The sequence below is a fragment of the Rutidosis leptorrhynchoides genome, chromosome 6 (assembly GCF_046630445.1).
Source record: "Rutidosis leptorrhynchoides isolate AG116_Rl617_1_P2 chromosome 6, CSIRO_AGI_Rlap_v1, whole genome shotgun sequence".
NCBI lineage: Eukaryota > Viridiplantae > Streptophyta > Magnoliopsida > Asterales > Asteraceae > Rutidosis > Rutidosis leptorrhynchoides.
In genome coordinates, this window is record NC_092338.1 from 386532692 (window position 1) to 386549287 (window position 16596).

Genomic DNA, 16596 nt, shown 5'->3' on the forward strand with positions numbered 1-16596 from the left:
ATATCTGATGATTCTCATTACGGCTTCCATATGGTGAACATGTGGTTGATGCATGAATTGACTCACAACTCCAACTGCATGTGCTATATCAGGTCGAGTATGAGCAAGATAGATGAGTTTTCCCACCATCCTTTTGTATTGCCCTTTATTAGCAAGATCAGCTTCGTCTTCCATGTATAACTTTTGGTTTGGAATCATTGGTGTATCAGCTGGTGTGCAATCAATCATACATGTTTCTGCAAGAAAATCAAGAACATACTTCTTTTGACAGATAAATATTCCATGTTGGGATCGTAATATCTCAATCCCCAAAAAATATTTAAGTCTACCTAAGTCTTTCATTTCAAATTCTTTAAATAAGTTCATTTTTAAGTTAGAAATTTCCTCTCTATCATTTCCTGTTATTATCATATCATCAACATAAATTATTAAGCATGTAATTAATTTTCCTCTTCGTTTAAAAAATAGAGTATGATCCGAGTTACTCTGTTTAAAATCATATTTTTTCATAAATAAGGTAAATCTCCCAAACCAAGCCCGTGGGGATTGTTTTAACCCATATAAAAATTTCTTAAGTTGACAAGCTTCCCCATTTTTGAAGTTTCCGGAGAATCCTGGAGAGGCTTCCATATAGACTTCTTCTTTTAATTCACCATGTAGAAAGGCATTCTTCATATCAAATTGGTGAAGTGGCCATTCTTCATTTGCAGCAACTGAGAAAAGAACCCTGATGGTATCAATCTTCGCAACTGGTAAGAAAGTCTCGTAATAATCTATTCCATATGTTTGAGTATATCCCTTGGCAACCACCCGGGCTTTGTATCTTTCAATGGTACCATCTGGTTTGTATTTTATTGTAAACACCCATCGATTTCCTACTGGTTTTTTCCTTGAGAAACGACACATTTTTCCCATGTGTCACTTTTCTTGAGTGCTTCCATTTCTCCTTCCATGGCTTTTCTTCATTTGTCAGATTTCTTTGCTTGATCAACTGTAGCTAGAATTTCTTCAGAGTATAAAGTAGAATTGAATTTCTGTGCTTCATTTGATAGATTCCCGTGTGCAATATTAGCAATTGGGTATCTGGATCTTTGAGCTTCTTTTTCTGGAGAGTATCTCTTTGGTGGTACTCCTCTGTTTGGACCTTTGTGGTAGAACATATCTTTCTGTGGTTTCAGGAGAAGTGGAATTTTTGTCAAGTGGTATATCTTGAGTTTGACTGTTTTGTTCCTCTTGATCTTCATTACTCGAGGAGACTTCATTTGGTTTAATGTTAGGTGATTCGGGACAAGAATTTGGTGATTCGGGATTAGGATTTGGTGATTCGGGATCAGGATTTAATGATTCGGGATTAGGATTTGGTGATTCTGAATTAGGATTTGATGATTCTGGATCAGGATTTGATGATTCTGGATCGAAATTTGTTGTTGGTGTTTGAATGTTTCCAGGTTTAGGTATCCAGGTTATCCAACTGAGAGTGTCGTTGTCCTCTTTCTCCCCCTCACTCGTGAGTTGGGTATCATAAAAATATTCGGTTTCGACAAAGTCACAGTTCATTGTAGTAAAGACATGACGTCTTTTTGGACTATAGCACCGATATCCTTTTTGGTTTATTCCATAGCCAAACATGACACATTTTTCCGCACAAGGATCAAGTTTGGTACGCTCATGTTTTGGAATATGGACAAATACCGACCACCCAAATATACGAGGTTCAATGCTAAATGAAGTCGGGAGGTTATGGAATTGGGACAAGGTATCTTTAGGGGTTTTTTTGCCCAAAACTTTAGTAGGTAAACGGTTGATAAGATAGGTAGCGGAAGCAAGAGCTTCGGGCCAAAAACTCTTCGGAACTTTAGATTCGAGTAATAAAGCTCTTGTCATTTCTAAGAGTAGTCGATTTTTTCGTTCGGCTACTCCATTTTATTCGGGAGTGTGAGCGCAAGAAGTTTGGTGAATAATCCCGTTTTCTTCACAAAATTGTTTCATTGAAGTATTGACAAATTCACCCCCATTATCGGATCTCAAAATTTGTATATTCTTGTTAAATTGGGTTTTTATCATTTTATAAAAATGGAAAAACTTTTCAAACACCTCGGATTTGTGAGTCAAAAAATAAACCCAGGTCATCCGTGAATGGTCATCAATAAATAAGACAAAGTATCGAAAATTTCTCCCCCCAATAACCAGCGCAGGACCCCACACATCTGAGTGGATTAGAGCAAAAGGTACATCTTTTCTAGTATTACTAGGTTTGAATGTACTTCGATGACTTTTGGCTAAAATACACGTCTCACAGTTTAAATTAACATTGAATTTTAAAAGGCTAGGAAATAAAGCATGTAAGTATCCGGCAGAAGGGTGACCCAATCTCCTATGCCATAACCATGCCTCTCTATTGGGTGTTCCGTGTGTAAGCATCACAGAACCTTGTTGGGTTACTTCGTCTACATAGTATAACCCACCCCGTTCAGTGCCCCGCCCAATAATCACTCCAGTCCTGATATCTTGAAGGATACAAAAAGTAGGGTGTAATAAAACAGAACAATTCAGTTCTTTCGTAACGTGGCTAACGGATAGAAGTTTATGAGATAGGGTTGGAATGTATAAACAATTTGATAGTTTCATAGTCGGAGTGACTTCAATTCTTCCACCCCCTTCAACTTGTACAATCCCTCAGTTAGCCGTTTGAATTTTATTTACACGGGGTTTTGATTCCGAACGAAAATCGGATTTTTCAAAAGTCATGGTGTGAGTAGCACCACAATTAAAAATCCATTCATTATTTTTTATTTTGCTTGAGATTGCATTAGCTTTTCCAGTATTAGAGGATTTATTTAAATGATAAGGGTTGTTCGTTGCCGATGGGCCCAAAAAAGGGTTTGAATTTCCTTGTTGAATTATTTCTTGAAAACAAGAGAATCGATTAGGGGTTTCCCATGTCGTTTTTTCTTCAGCCAATTCGAAGCTTTTAGGGTTTACCCTTTTTGCTTCGGTTGATTTTTGAAATTTAGGGTTTGAGGTTTTTTTCCTCATCCCTTTGGTCGGTTTATACGAATTCAGTTCAATACCAGGGTCGAAATTTGGGCTTGAGGATTTTTTCCTCACCCATTTAACAGATTTTTGAAAATTAAAAAATAGAGAGTTGTTATTAGGGTTTGAGGTTTTTAATCTCAGCCCTGTACCTCTTATAGATGTCTGAGTTGCGAAAGTGTGGCTTTTCTGTTTGATTACTGAAGCGTCGTTGCTGGTAACCCCAATTTTGTCTCCGGCCACTATTACAGCTCCCGCCGTTGCCGCCATCTCCGCCGTATTCAACCTATTACCTTTTTGGTAGGCTATGAATTTCTTGGTCTTGATGGTGACCGGTGGTGATTGACAGAGAACATTCAAGTAAGTGTTTTTGATGAACTTTAAAGTCTCGGATTTCATACTTTGATTGATCAAGTTACCGTCAAGTTTTGACATGGTAGCTTTGCTTAAGAAGCTATTTTCTCGCTTCTGCAAAGTCGAGCTACCGTCAAATTTAGACATGGCAGCTTGATTTTTTTTCGTTAAATGATTGAAGCTAAAAACAACGGTTGTATTGATCCCTCGATCTACACCGTTAGCTCTGATAACATGTTAATTAATAAGAATTAACAGATTATAATGAGTTTGTATTGATCAGTTTATATTATTGAGCTTGAATTGATACAATCTTGATTGATTCTTATTGTGCTGGCTAAATGAGCTTATATGCTTGCTCTATACAACAGCTAATTCTACTTTGGTGTATGGCTCCATTACACTTTTGGAACCACTCCTACAATAATGGAAATATGCTGATTATAACCGTTGAGTATGGCTGAACTTGTAGTCTTGTGATCTTCCATAAAAGGAAATGATGAAGTTTCTCTATCTTATGATCCTAAAGTCAACTTACCATAAATGGTAAGTTGACTATTCTTGTTTATGTACTCTAAAAACTGTAATCAGATCACTTCTGAAATATGGTCCAAAATATGGCAAGCGGTTGAATGGTCGAGTGCGTATCTAATTACATGTCGTGGTGCTACTGTGTTCCGATGCAAGCTCTGCATCACAGTTTCTAGCTTCATTTTTTTTATCTTTGGGTCATTTTTGCATGGTCTGTTCAGGCTTTCTATTTTTTGGCCCATGTTCCTTTTATTGTATTGTTGCACTTTTTATCAATATAATTTTTTTACTTTTCTGAAAAAACAAAAAAGTGTTTCTAGTTTATTTTAGTATTTTATTTATTTCTTTATTTACGTTCCCGTATTTTAGGAATTTGAGTTTGATTCTATTATTAAACCCTTTAAATAGCATTAAAATCCCTTGTGGAATTATTATCTTCATTCTCTGCTTCTTTAAGCGAGACAAAACTAGGGTTAGCAGCAGCAGCAAGCAATTTCAATGGCGGATCCAGAGTCATTCGAAAATCATGGGTATGTTTCTCCACCGCCCTTAACCAACATTGAGTGCAACTTTCTCTCCTTCAAAAAATATATTTTTTATTTATGATTTATATATATAATTTTTATTTTTATTTGTATTATGAGTTTGCTAATCATTGTTTAAGCAGCATTATTTTTAGACGGCTGTTATTACTTTGAATGTAACTGCGGTGTTAAACTTGAATATGCATGATATGTTTTTTTGATTAAACCGGTTTTTGTTGTTGATTATTATTATTTATTATTTGTAGTAAAAGTGAGGATTCAATGAAATCACGACCAAAAAGCCGTCTGTCTCTGCTCGATTCTTCATCATCTTCTTCGTCGAATTCTACGCGTGATCTAACCAAAAAGTTAGTTAATTATTTAATTTTATTTTATTTTTATTTTTATTACTGGAGAAACTGTTGGTAACTTAATATTGTCAATAACAAGGGTTCGTAAGGGGAAGAATTTGTACGAGTCAAGTACCCGTTATCTAGAGTTATCTATGAGTCGGGTAAGTGGTATGTTTGTTTTTATTTTTCTATATCTATCTACTGTATTTAAGTTTATGTTTGATTGGTGACGTATGTATGTTAAACCCAATATGTATAAATGCTTGAATGAATAACTAACCAATCACAAAAGTAAATTAAATTGCTAAATTAATAATATTAGGCTGAGGATACTGGTACTTCATATACACGGAACTTAAGGGACTGGTCGCCAGAGGATGAAGACATGGATCCATCGGTAATTAAAGCTGTTTAGTTAGTTTATTGAGTTATTTTTTCCAAAAATACCCTTTCAGTCAATCTGTTATTGTAAACATTTTTTTTTGTTTTTTGTTTTTTCGTTCTTTTTGCAGAAATATTTTGAGAAACGGCTTAGAACACTTGAAGCTGATCACAAGGCAGGAAAGAAGCTTTACCCTCGCGGTTTCTCTGTCTCAATGTCCATTCCCGAATTTTTAAACAAGTATGGGAGCTTAAAAGCCGACGAACGTATGGAAGATGCTAAAGAGTATTTGGCTGGTGAGCTCAATTCTTTTTAAATAACTTTTATTCCATCTATCATGATGATGATAGATGGTGATGATGATAATGATGATGATGATAAATTTGTTGATTCTTGCCAGGGAGAGTTATGAACAAACTAACTTCATCAAACATGATAACTTATGATTTGGTTGGTTTTGATGGACAAATTCAAGTTATGGCTTTTCCGAAGTAAACTACTCATCGCCTAATCATTTTTTTTTTTTTTTTTTTTGATGTCGTCCTTATATTAATTCCTATGATGATGAATTGAGTAAACTACACTTGTTAACTAAATCATATATCTCTTTTCAGGTTTTTTGATGAGAACGCAACTACCTTTTTTAAGCTTCATTCTGATTTGAAAAATGGAGATTACATTGGTGTTATTGGGTTTCCAGGTTGGCATTTTCGTTTTCCTCTCATGTGTTTGTATTAGACCAATTCTAACTGAGTGTTACATTTAATCCGTCAGTCTACATGGCTTTTTTGACGGACAATGATGCCTGTTAACCATGCGTTAGTTTTGAGTGTTATTTAAAATATTGACGGGCCTTACCTTGAGTGTGAGATTTGCCCCCCACCAATTATAGTTTTACACATTTTATATCTATTTTTTAATTTATTTTTTCCCCTCAATTTTCAATCAGATTTTACACATCACCCTGCAAATATTTGACACAAAAATTTGACTTTTAGGTTAACGAAAGTCAAATACAGTCGTCAGAAACCCTCTTTTTCACCAAAATGTGCAAAATTTAACTACATATCACAGTCAGGGTTAGACATGGTCTAATTGCCAACTTGGTCACTTTATTCCATTAGTTTTAGACTATCCCATTCATTTCACTCAAAAAGAGTTGCACGCACGCTATCCATGTTTTAAAAACTATATCGGTAATTCGTTTTAATTATCTAGCAACTAGAGACTGACCAATTTAGGTGAGATCCTGTAAAGGCATATCGTTATTCCATAGTTTTTGCCTCATGTTTTCGTTTCCTTTTTTCCCACGACAGGAAAAAGCCGTATAGGAGAGCTGAGTGTTATTCAAAAAAAATTCGTGAATTTGTCTTATTGTCTTCATAAGATGCCACCTACGCATTACAAAGTAAAGGTATGGTAGCTTGTTATAATGAACTATTTAAAATTTACTTTAATGCGACGTGTTGGGTGGGTTCTTAACTTGCCTGAAATTATTTTCAATGTACAGACGACTGGTGATTGGACTCCTGGAAATGGTAGATATCCTGATGCTTATATTTTAAATGATGAGGTACGTATTCATTACCAACTTCTTCTGCTATATGTCGTCTTTCACATTTTTTCTACAATTGCAGCTAGATATGGCGCAATGTACGGATTGGGTTGGGTAACGGGCTGAAATGGGCTCAGGTCAAAACGTGTCATCTCAAAAAACAATACTTGCAACATTTTTTTCTTATTTATTTGTTTATAACACTAGAGTCTGATCTGTCCGCGCCGACTGGTTCAAAAATAATTATGCTTTGCCCGTGCCCATGTTTTCCAACCTCTACTTATAACTCATGATGATGAACAACAACATTATGTGATTGTTTGTTGTAATAGGAAACACGCTTTCGGCGGCGTTTTCTGGATCTGACAATAAACTCGGAAATTAAAGATATATTCAAGACTCGGACAAAAGTTGTATCTTATATTAGACAGTTCCTTGAGATTCTTGGTTTCTTGGAGGTAAACTAACCCTTGATATGATATCCATCTATTTAGTATTTCTTTTCTTTTCTTGTACTATTATATATTATATATTACAGTATATATTATATATTAATTATTTTATATACGAAATTTATTTATCAAATCTGATGACTAGTTTTTTTTGTTGTTGTTGTGGATGCAAGGCTGAAACTCCCACACTGACCATGTTTCCTGGTGGTAGAGGGGGTAAACGGGGGGCTTTTGTGACTCGTTATCATGATGACCGAAACTTGAAAATGTTTATGCGAAATGGGCATGAAAATGTCTATCTGAAGCAGCTTGTTGTTGGGGGAATAGAAAGTGTATTTGAGATTGGAAAGCAGTTCATAAACAACGAGGGTGAGATTGATGATCTGATGCATAATAATCCTGAAGTCACAACCTGTGAGTTTTATATGGGTTTTGCAAGCTACAAGGACCTGATGGAGCTAACCGAACAAATATTAAGTGGTATGGTGATGGAACTAACAGGTGGGTACACTGTTACGTATCATGCCGATGGATATCACAATCCCCCCATTGAAATTGACTTCACTCCTCCTTTCAGGTCATTCATTTACTTGTATTTACAACTTTTGTTAGTTTGTTACTGTTACTACTGGTACTGTCGTACTGGTACTGGTACTGGTACTGGTACTGGTACTGGTACTGGTACTGGTACTGGTACTGGTACTGGTACTGGTACTGGTACTATTTCATTAATAATAAATGTTTGATCCACCGTACCGAATTGGTTTGGTTTTGCAGGAGGATTAGTATGATCAAAGAGTTGGAGAAGATAGCGGATCTTAGGATACCCAAAGACCTTGAGAGTGAAGAAGCTAGACAATATCTTGCTGATGCATGCACCAAGTTTCATATCAATTGCTCACCACCTCAAACCACACCACGTTTGTTGCACAAAGTAACTAATTAATGCTTCTTCTATCTTTCTTTCTTTTCTTTTTTTTTTTAAATAATTATTATATAAAATATATGTTCTTATGTGTTGTTCAGCTTGTGGAACATTTTGTGGAAGAAAAATGTGTTAATCCAACGTTTATAATTGATCATCCTGAGATAACGAGTCCGCTAGCAAAAGCTCATGAATCCAAACAAGGACTGACTGAACGTTTTACATTGTTTATCAATAAGCTTGAGGTATGTATGTAGTATGTATGTATGATGCTAGCTAATATATAAAGATTTTTTTTTAACTGTTTGTTTGTTTCTTTCTGTTAATACTAATTTAATGCTCTTGTTTCATTCATTCTACCACTTAGGTTGTTAATGGATACACCGTAGAAAATGATCCAGTGGTACAACGCCAGCGATTTTCCGATCAACTAAAGGTAGATACAACCGTAGTACAACAACACGTTATATATAAATTTTATTATATGTCAATATTATTTATTATTGATGATATGTAAAAGAATCATAATATTTTAGTCAGGAAATGAGGAAGCAATGGCTTTTTTGGAAGATGAGACATTTTGGATGGCTCTTGATTACGGACTTCCGCCAACTGGTGGCTGGGTTTTGGGTATTGATAAGCTTACAATGTTGCTCACCGATTCGCTCAACATCAAGGTTTGTTTCTCTGCTTGTTGCATTTTCTAACTTATTTGTCTAATATATATTTTATTACTTGTTTTGATGATCATTCAATAAACGTCATTCATTAATCTTTGTCTGTCAAACAGGAAGTTATACTTTTCCCGGCTATGAAACCACAACCACACGTTAAACCACCACCCATCAAAGGTACACATTTTCTAATGTTTTATTCACTTGGTGTGCATATATATAATAAACACATTGAGGGGTTGTTTACTTTTTTCTGAATTTACCTGTGTTTCCATTTGCCTCTTATTCTGGAGGGGTGTCTGATTCCATGTCTTCTGAAAACAGACCAATTAAATGACATCAAAACATCAATTTTAGTTACTGAATTAAAAGTTGTACAGACATAGATCATTAAGTGGTTAAGTCCTCTGGGTGATCACGTAATGACGTTAAAAAAAAAACAGGCCCTGAGTTTCATCCCATTTGTCAAACGGTGACAAACGGGGGTTGTAAATCGCCTCAACTACATTGATTGAACCTTGTAGATGGTCGGTCATTGTTCAAAGATTTACGACATTGTAAGTAGTGCAGTAACATACAGTAAAATCTCTCTGTAGATAGAGAGCGTTGGGTAATTGGGTTGGGACCATAAATTTATTCATCAACTCTGACTGAGGAAGATTATATTATTAATTAATCAATACATTAATGATTGGTTTTTTACAGGGGAAAAAATTCTGGTAACCGGCGGAGTTAATGATGATGATAATGATAATGATTGGTTTCTGTTGCAGTCCCCAAACACAACACAACCAGATGATGATGATGATGATGATGAATATCATCTGAATGCAAAATTAAAGGACGAGCTCAACTTGAATTGAAACATCTTAATTTATTCTAAGAAATAGCAAACCACAATCAATAGTAGGATCTTTGTAGTATGGTGTCTCGAATCTAAGTTAAATTTAAACTAATTATCTCCATGTTATTAACGTTCTTCCAGTATGCATAAAAAATCACAGTAACTTATAACAGTTGAGGTTTTTCAAATATATTGCAGCTGTTATCAGTTTTAGCTTATTATTATTATTAAAGCTATAAGCAGCTATATGATAATTAATCAAATTAACTAATACTCGGTATGATAGTAGTCTATGAACTGCTTGACTTGTTTTTCTATCACGACTTGGTTAATAGATGTGCATAAAAGGTCAAAACCCCACTCATGTCAAGTTAGACTGATAAAAAAAAATCACTTAGTAACGTAATATTTTACACTGGCAAAAAGAAGTCCGATTGATCAACACCTTTTTCCATAATTGTTTTTGAAGTTATGGTTGAGTTTTTCATTATTTATATACAAGTATATTTTGATATAGGATGTTTTATACGTTATAAACTTATAATAATAATAATACCCAGAATGAAGTTTTAGTCCAAACAATTGAGCAGGTCAATAACAATGAAGTGGACCCACTAAAGAACCTTAATTCAAATGGTAGTCTGGTCCACGAAATCATTTGAAAATATGGCGGAAGTAGTAAAAATGATATGGATATATCACCTCCCATTTTCTAAAAATTATCTTAAATGGCTAAAATATGATGTAAATACTCCATAATTTTATGTCACTTGTGCCCAACTTTGACCATTATTCATGGGTTGATCAACAATAAATTACAAACATAACCTAATGAGCCAAGTCTACTGCAAAAGTTATATGTATGCAGCTACAAGCTTGCATTCATGACATAATAGACTAAACCAAAATTAACAAAGACTACACTTGATCTTAGCTAAAAGGATCATACACCACAAATATTATTGCACAAACACTCCAAACAAATCGTAAAACAAACTATACAGCACCAAGATGACATCATTCAACTTTGTTGGCGCATGTTAGAATTGCGGATTTCATCTCTTCTTTCCCCAACGATGTTTGAACGATCACCTGTCCAGAAACAACAAATACGTCATATACCATGTTCTCAAAGTTATATACTCCGTACTTTTTACGAGAAATGATATATGGGCCTAAAGATTGGCTTAATTCAACATTTTAACCAGTATCGAGGTGCCCATCTAACCTTGAGGAGTTGAGGTCATGAGCACAAGTCCTCAGGTTACATTATGTAAATACAACAACAACAACAACAACAATACCCAATCCCGCGCCTGCGAGGTATGGGGGAGGTAAGATGTAGACAATCCTTCCTCTACCCTAAACTAGAAGAGAAGTCGTTTCTGTTACCACGAGTCGAGAGAATTCTCCACCCACGGGAAAGGAAATTCATCCCCCTCTCTACTCCAGGGTAGAGAGATTGCTTCCGTGAGGACCTCCGGCTAAAAAGACTTTTTTTTTTTTTTTTTTTTTTTTTTTTTTTTTTTTTTTTTTTTTTTTGCATTTTGTCTCGTGTTGAGTGTCTGTTTGCATTTTTTTTTCAACCAACATTTTAACAAATTTAAATATGGTTTGTAACTATGTGGGTTTCGTTTACGAGACAAGCTACTAGCACATACCTCTTGTACTTTGTTTTCAGCTCGAGCAAGCAATTTATACTCATTCTCTAGCACGGACGCCATATAAACCTACACAAACAAAATTAAAAACTGTAAACCTCATTTAATCCTAACATAATTCTAGGGTCACTAATCACACACACAGAGTACAAAGACGTGATAGAAATAAACTTCATGTTATCCTACACGAAAAATTACCTGAAATGTCGGGGCCAAACCCGGGCTCTTAAAAAACCGGCCTTTCTTTACCAGGTCAATACCTTCATATAGCTCTAGTTCTTTCACAAGTGACTCAACTTCGGCCCACTGTGTAGTTTGGTACATGGTATGCAAAAATTAGCCGATGTTTTATCAAACAACTGATTAAGGATGGTTTTTGCAATGTTATATGGACTTTTCTAACGACAGCCTTTAGGGTTGTCATTAACAAGCTTAAAAATGTTGTACATCTGAATAATCGTCACTTTTAAATATAATAACTAACCGCTATGTAAAACACTTTACTAGCGTGTTAATGATAGCCTTAAGGGCCGTCGTTTGAAAAACCCAAAAAAAAATAAACCTCTTCCTCAGGTTGGGCTTCTTCTAATCTACCATCTAATTGGGCCTGATCACCAACAACACCTTCTAAAGTCTCGATCAACGGATCTGGCTGCACAAGACAAATATTGTATATATGACATCACATGTAGCAAACAAAACACAACCAACTTGCAATTATGACATTACATGTAGTTTAACATTAAGGGTTCATGGGGATGAAAAACTACCATACTCGATGTGTTATTGAATAATTTACGTAAACTTGGCGGATTGATTACGTACCGTGACGTCCTTCAATGATAGGAATATGCGTTCAAGGGAAAAATCTAATTGATGAACCTTTGCTTCAACAAACTAAAAATAATAGATTATTGTGGTTAAGCACATAAACATTTTATAAAATAAATTAAATACAAACGTGGTACTTGACATAGAACGCTAAAGGTACCTGCCCGATTTTGAAATGGGATATAATGTCCAAAGTATCATCCCATGACACCTCGGTTTGGTGAATCAAAGCAGGGACGCCTTCAACCTACATTATTATGAAATGACAAGTTTACCCTTGTTAAAATGATGTTACCATGGGTAAAGGCTTCATTTTGGACAATATTGTATATAAAATATTGCAATGTAGTCTATAATGAGATCTCTTGGGGGATAACTGTGCTAATACCTCAACGAAAATACCGTAATAAGTGATCTTTTTGATGCAACACTTAACGACATCTCCAACGCTAAGCTTAGCCTGTACAAGTACACAATAAGAGTATGTAGGATTTAATAATCAGTGATTTTTTTTTGAAAATAATAAAAATGAAAGAATCTTACCATGAGATTTTTCTTTCTTTCAACTGATTCATCCTTCTCTTTTGGCCTTCCTGAAAATATCAGCTTGTTTGACTCTTTATCTGCCAAGACCACGTTGACTTTTACTTTCTGCAGCAAAAATGTCATCATGATTATTGTTATTATGTAATACGTAGTGTTCAAAGTGATCCGTACATCACCAGATGTTGTACAGTACAACACTTTAAAGCATGTTTAAGCGGTGTACGGATAAGATAAGTGGCGTACGAATCAACACCCTTTTCAAAAACACCCTTAACAACATTAAGCCATTACAGGATCATATGAAAATGCAAAGATAAGCTGTAATTCAAACCTGACCAACGAACGACGACAAGTATTTAAGTTTTTCTTGGTCATAAATTGCAAGAAGATCCTCAAGTTTCATATCAGGTGATATTTCACCCTCGATCTTTTTAAGATCTGCAGTTGACTTAGTAGTTGACTTGCTTGTAGCGTTGTATCCTCCAATAACACCAAGACTTTGTCTGTACATAGCGGGATCCAAACCGTTCTTTCTCAACCATGATTCGAAAGCTAAATACTTCCACTTTGTTGCAAGATTTCGATAAGGCAAAAACCCGATCAAAGAACCAAAAGATGCCTGTAGAACAAGGGCAAAATGGTAAAATCACCCAAGAGGGTAATTTTCAAAATATAGAGACACTTTTGTACTAGCACTTACGACAAACCCCCGAGTGCTAGAGTTTATGAGTTCCACTTCTTCTCTTCCTTCTGTTTTGATCAAATCTTCAGCTCTTTTCCAGTCGGTATCTTCACGCTCCTGTGCCATGAATTTACACTTTTAGTCCTTTAACTTCATGAAATATACATGTTTAGTCCCTCAAAATACCTTCAAGAATAGTGTTGTCGGTGACTTTTCACTCTCGATAGCATCCTCATCGGGTATTGGAGTCATAGGAGGCGTAACTTTTTTTTCAACCTTTGGTGTATTTTCCAGAGATTGATCTAACCTATAACAATGTACCAATGAGAAAACATATATATGGAATAAGCACGACTAAATATATAGAAATAAAGTTGTTTATTTGCATTAAGCATTTGATGTCTATTTAATGTAAATTTAGTATTAATTAGAATAATAGTTACGATACCTTTTAGGCGGTCCTCTCAAAGTGGCTGCTATATCAGGATCAGGACCTGTTTCATATGATATGCAAATGCACAATGTTTGTTAACACATTTAATAAGAAATATTGCTTCGGATGATATTCAGTGGCACAAAGTATTCATGTGTGCTAGGGTGGTAAGATGAGCGGGTCAGGTAACGGATGCAAGCAGGACAGGTTCAAACATGCCTTTCTTTAGTATGAGTCGGTTCTTGTGGACCCTAAACAGTATTTGACCATATTTAAAGTTTTATAGATGTAACTAGTGCCTTAATTGTGATTATACACAATCTGAGTCTTTGAATAAATACTAACCTAAAAGGTCATATGCATTAAAATAGACTTTGGACGCCTTTCGCTCATTTGACCCATTTTGGGACTTGACCATTTCACCCGTTTGAGATAAGACATACCCAAGTCGGGAATTGACAAGTAAAATGGGTCAAATTTACTACCTATATATGAAGTAAAATTCCCATTTTTGACATGGTTGATTTACCTGTTATATGATCAAACTCCTGACCTATCTCTTTTATCTCCAAAACATCTACATTTTCCTCTGACGGCTCAAGATCAAACTTTGCCACATTTTCCACGTCGAAAGCAAAATCGACACTTCTTGATGTGTTCTTCATATCATCAATCTCTGAATTTAATTCATTATCATTTTTATAATCTTGATCCAATGTGATCTCGGGCTTTTGGTGAAGTGCAACATCTGTTTGATATTGTATTTCACTTGGACTTTCTTTTTCATCATCCAAACTTTCTGTTTCTTCTTTTTGCATAAATGGTTCGGGCTTCCTCACCATTTTCATATCAGTAACCCTTTCTTTCGCCACATCATCATTATTTAATTTAAATGATAAATTTGGTCTCTGTAACGTTGCTGTAAAACCTCCATCATCATCTTTAAAAGTAGTCGGTTTCCGTATTTTGACATTTGGGACACTTGGTGTAGGATTATTAGGCGCCTTTGCAACCGGTTCAATTGGTCTTTTGACTTTGGGTAATACTGGCTTATTATCATTTGGTTCAAATTTGACTCCTTTTTTGGGTACGGGTCTAGTCAAATTCAATCCATCAAGAGAATCCTTAGGTTCAAATTTGACACCTTTCTTGGGCACGGGTCGGGTCAAATTTAGTCCATCAAGTGAATCCTTTGGTTTTCTTCTAATATCAGATACATCAAATGGGAGCTCTTCTATGTCAGTAAAGGCTTTCATACCCTTCTTGTTGTATAATTTCTCGATTTCCAAATACGACAATTCGGGGTTTGTTTTTCTACCAATTATCTGCAGGGAAAAAAAAGATATACGAATTCGTTATAATGTGAAAGGCAGCTAAGCATAGTACAAAAAATTATATACTCAGGCTTTATACTATTGTTATAGAGAACAAGTGGTTCTACATATATACAGAATGAATCGAGTGTACACCGAAATGAGGCTGGTTTTGCTGTTTATTTTCACAAAATCTTGACTTTTGAAAGTCAAACCTGATATGTTTTCAAATAAGTGCATATGCATGATTATTCTTTTATACTTTTACCTTCTTATTTAGTTATGCTATACTTTAATGTATACATTTTATTATAATTAAATTTACCAAGTTAACTTTGCCTTCATGTTATGTTAGTAAAAACAAAATAACATCAGGCATCAGTTACATCTCTTTGGGGATCATTTGGGTTACAGATTATATGGACTACTATAATATTGTGAACTTTTTAAAATACGTATGCTTTCTGTAACACTGAACACAAAGAATTGGATTGAAATATGATTCAATTCTCTTATAAAATGAGGATTACAAGCATACTTATCATGCAAATGTTCAATGTACTGTCTGTTTACTACCTTCACTATCACTCTTTTGCATTTTAACAACACCCAAAATCAGATAGCCCACAGAATTGTACTTGTATTCTCATAATTCAACTAAATTTTCAAAAAATTAATCACTTTCAAAATCAGAAACTATTTAAATTAAAATTTAAACAACACCCAGTTAGTAATCACCTTGAAATTATAGTTCTATTAACAGAATTCAACTAAAATATAAAAAAACATCTATCAAGAAACACAAAACAGCCAAAAAGTTTCAATCTTTTCAAGATTTTATCCATTTACTTCTCATCAGTACATACATAACACCTTCAAATAACATATACACACACAACTACAGAAGCTAATTGGGATAGAAAGTGACCTTAGCAAGGGTAAGTTTAGGGTCTTCACCAATTAATCTCCCAAATTTAATTTCCATTTGGTCATAACTATCAAAATTATCTTCATCTTTAGCAGCAGCAAAGATTGCGAATTTCTTATCTTTTTTGTGATGGAAAGGAAGATTTCTATAAAATTTTGGATTTTTATAACAAGGGATAGAGAATGTAAACTTTGAAGTATTTGTGGCAGTGGTGGTGGTTGTTAGAGAAAGACCCTCCATTTTTTTTTATTATTATTTTCAAGAAAATGGTATCAAGCTCATCTAACTGTAGGTGATAAGCCCTTGAAGATGACACAGTGTGTAGAAAAGGGGGTCTATCCGTTTCAGTGTTGTGGGTGTTTCTTGGTTATTATTGGTGGTCATGGAAGGATTATGTTTGCAAAGGTGAAGGGTTGAATTGGTAACTTTAATAAGTTTATAAAAATGATTATCGCAATTTCAATAAATTTTTTTTTTTTTTTTTTTTTTTTTTTTTTTGAAACGCAAACATTTTATTGAACCAAAACGAGTACATGTACAACGAAATCAGAGGAACCCAAGCCTCGAAAAGGAAA

At 34.8% G+C, this 16596-nt stretch overlaps 2 protein-coding genes across 2 annotated transcripts; one reads left to right on the plus strand and one right to left on the minus strand.

Annotated features, from left to right (window-relative positions):
* The first annotated feature begins 4416 nt into the window (after nt 1-4416).
* LOC139854966 (lysine--tRNA ligase-like) lies at nt 4417-9646 on the plus strand. The gene is made up of 16 exons (XM_071844235.1): nt 4417-4448; nt 4893-4956; nt 5118-5192; nt 5308-5473; nt 5578-5668; nt 5792-5877; nt 6494-6591; nt 6688-6750; nt 7065-7190; nt 7358-7761; nt 7962-8118; nt 8211-8354; nt 8477-8557; nt 8646-8786; nt 8900-8960; nt 9489-9646. The coding sequence occupies exons 1-16, from the start codon at nt 4417-4419 to the stop codon at nt 9644-9646; spliced, it is 1947 nt and encodes a 648-aa protein (XP_071700336.1).
* An 874-nt stretch (nt 9647-10520) lies between these two features.
* On the minus strand, nt 10521-16292 carry LOC139852246 (uncharacterized). Its single transcript, XM_071841484.1, has 14 exons — nt 16022-16292; nt 14310-15105; nt 13796-13841; nt 13534-13654; nt 13366-13464; nt 12997-13284; nt 12663-12770; nt 12508-12579; nt 12280-12366; nt 12114-12185; nt 11851-11940; nt 11487-11594; nt 11289-11357; nt 10521-10719 (listed from the first exon to the last, which is right to left on the minus strand). The coding sequence occupies exons 1-14, from the start codon at nt 16259-16261 to the stop codon at nt 10645-10647; spliced, it is 2271 nt and encodes a 756-aa protein (XP_071697585.1). The 5' UTR covers nt 16262-16292; the 3' UTR covers nt 10521-10644.
* Nucleotides 16293-16596: the final 304 nt, after the last annotated feature.